Consider the following 2,500-nt stretch of genomic DNA (forward strand, 5'->3'; position numbering starts at 1 on the left):
TACTAACACATGACCTCCAACAGGGTCTCCCCACCATGCTCCAGGGGCTGGGACTAAGTGTAACTGTGTGTGTGTGTGTGTGTGTGTGTATGTGTTAACAGAGTGTGTGTGTGTGTTAACAGAATGTGTGTGTGTATGTGTTAACAGTGTGTGTGTGTGTGTTAACAGAATGTGTGTGTGTTAACAGAGTGTGTGTGTGTTGCAGGTATGTGGATGACGTGATCTCCAGGATCGGTCGTATGTTTCCTGATATGAGCATCGAGCTGTTCAGACCCAACGGAACATCTGCTGTGCTGCTGGTGAGCCCCTCTGTAACCACGGCAACCACCACCCAGGAGGGGGGGAGGGGAGGAGATGGGGGGGGGAGGGGAGCAGATGGGGGGGGGGGGAGGAGGTGGAGGAGGAGGTGATGGTGATTCCTAAAGCAGTTTAAACTTCAGTTTCAGTTGAGTGAAAGCTGTGTTTGACCAGCAGTGTTTGAACATCCAGCCGCAATCATGACTGACATCAGTGAAATGCAGATTCCTGTTCCCCAGAGCAGAGAGCTATCCCACCAGTGTGAGACCCTCCAAGCTCCAGAAATAAAGATATCATTCCTAAAAATTTTCTCATGGCCATATGCACGTCTGCAATTATTGCCAAAGTATTTGTTTCATAATTTCAGAGAGAATGATAAGTAGACAGTAAGTGACTCCTCCCACTCTGACCCGGCCTCAGGTCAGTAACTCCTCCCACTCTGACCCGGCCTCAGGTCAGTAACTCCTCCCACTCTGACCCGGCCTCAGGTCAGTAACTCCTCCCACTCTGACCCGGCCTCAGGTCAGTAACTCCTCCCACTCTGACCCGGCCTCAGGTCAGTAACTCCTCCCACTCTGACCCGGCCTCAGGTCAGTAACTCCTCCCACTCTGACCCGGCCTCAGGTCAAACTCCACCCACTCTGACCCGGCCTCAGGTCAAACTCCACCCACTCTGACCCGGCCTCAGGTCAGTAACTCCTCCCACTCTGACCCGGCCTCAGGTCAGTAACTCCTCCCACTCTGACCCGGCCTCAGGTCAGTAACTCCTCCCACTCTGACCCGGCCTCAGGTCAGTAACTCCTCCCACTCTGACCCGGCCTCAGGTCAAACTCCACCCACTCTGACCCGGCCTCAGGTCAAACTCCACCCACTCTGACCCGGCCTCAGGTCAAACTCCACCCACTCTGACCCGGCCTCAGGTCAAACTCCACCCACTCTGACCCGGCCTCAGGTCAAACTCCACCCACTCTGACCCGGCCTATTCACATCTATTCACATTTCTAATGTGTTTAACAAATGATCAGAGTCAGCCATGTGGACATATCCCTGTGTGTGTGTGTGTGTGTGTGTGTGTGTGTGTGTGTGTGTGTGTGTGTGTGTGTGAGAGAGAGAGCGAGCAGCAGAGACAGGAAGAGAACTCTCTCCTCAGCAGGAGTCTACTGGTTCACAGATGGCCCAGTCACCATCTCCCTCTCCTCCTCTCTCTCCTCCTCCTGTCTCCTTCTCCTCCTCTCTCTCCTCCTCCTGTCTCTCCCCTCCTCCCTCTCTCTCTCCTCCTCTCTCTCCTCCTCCTGTCTCCTTCTCCTCCTGTCTCCTTCTCCTCCTCTCTCCCCTCCTCCCTCTCTCTCTCCTCCTCTCTCTCTCTCCCTCTCTGTAGGAGCGTATACAGCAGGTTAACATGACCTTCGGGGGGGGGGGGGGGGGGGGGGGGGGGGGGAGAGGGGGGGTATTGATTAAAAACATTTTTATATTTCAAGGCTGCTGCAGAGGGCAGGACATGGGGTGGGAGTGGGAGGAGGGGGGGAGGGGGGTTCAGGTAGCAGACTGACTGGCAGCCAGGAGTTCTGAAGCATGTCGTTAACTCAGGACATGAAGGGTTAACCGTGAGAACCAGGATTGATGAGACGTTTGATAGGATCATTTGCTATCCGTATTTTTGCCCATTGCTTGGCTTCCTCTCCTAACAGTCCCTCACTGTCTCAGCTGCACAAAGCATCAGCAAGGTTCCCCCAATAGTATGAGGATGTCCCTGTTGTGCTGTTCTGGGTTCTGTCCTATTTTCTGGGTTCTGTGCCATGTTCTGGGTTCTGTGCCATGTTCTGGGCCACAGCTGTAATGGTCTTCATCTCCAGGTGAACTCTTGGGCTCTGGGCCTGTCCTTGTATTTGCCATGTTTTGTTCGTAAAGGTCTGATCAGGTTGGCTGTTGGTTGAACTGACTGTTGGTTGATCTAGGGTTAGTGTTAGTGTCTCCATCTCCTCCTCCATCTCTACCTCCATCTCCTCCATCTCCTCCTCCATCTCTACCTCCATCTCCACCTCCATCTCCTCCTCCATCTCCTCCTCCATCTCTACCTCCATCTCCTCCTCCATCTCGAACATGAGATTTATTCATGTATGCATGGAGAGACAACTAGGGCCAGACTAGGGTCAGACTAGGGTCAGACTAGGGTTAGACTAGGGCCAGACTAGGGTTAGACGAG

The 2,500-nt window shown here is 53.6% G+C and overlaps 1 protein-coding gene across 1 annotated transcript in view; it reads left to right on the forward strand.

Annotated features, from left to right (window-relative positions):
- The window catches only part of med27 (mediator complex subunit 27), an 11,389-nt gene that overhangs the window by 6,082 nt on the left and 2,807 nt on the right, over window positions 1–2,500 (forward strand). The window contains exon 4 of the mRNA XM_083673895.1: window positions 206–299. Coding sequence (XP_083530021.1) covers window positions 206–299 — 94 coding nt within the window. The remainder of the gene's footprint in view (window positions 1–205; window positions 300–2,500) is intronic.

This window comes from Argentina silus (genome assembly GCF_951799395.1).
Source record: "Argentina silus genome assembly, chromosome: 7".
Classification (NCBI taxonomy): Eukaryota; Metazoa; Chordata; class Actinopteri; order Argentiniformes; family Argentinidae; genus Argentina; species Argentina silus.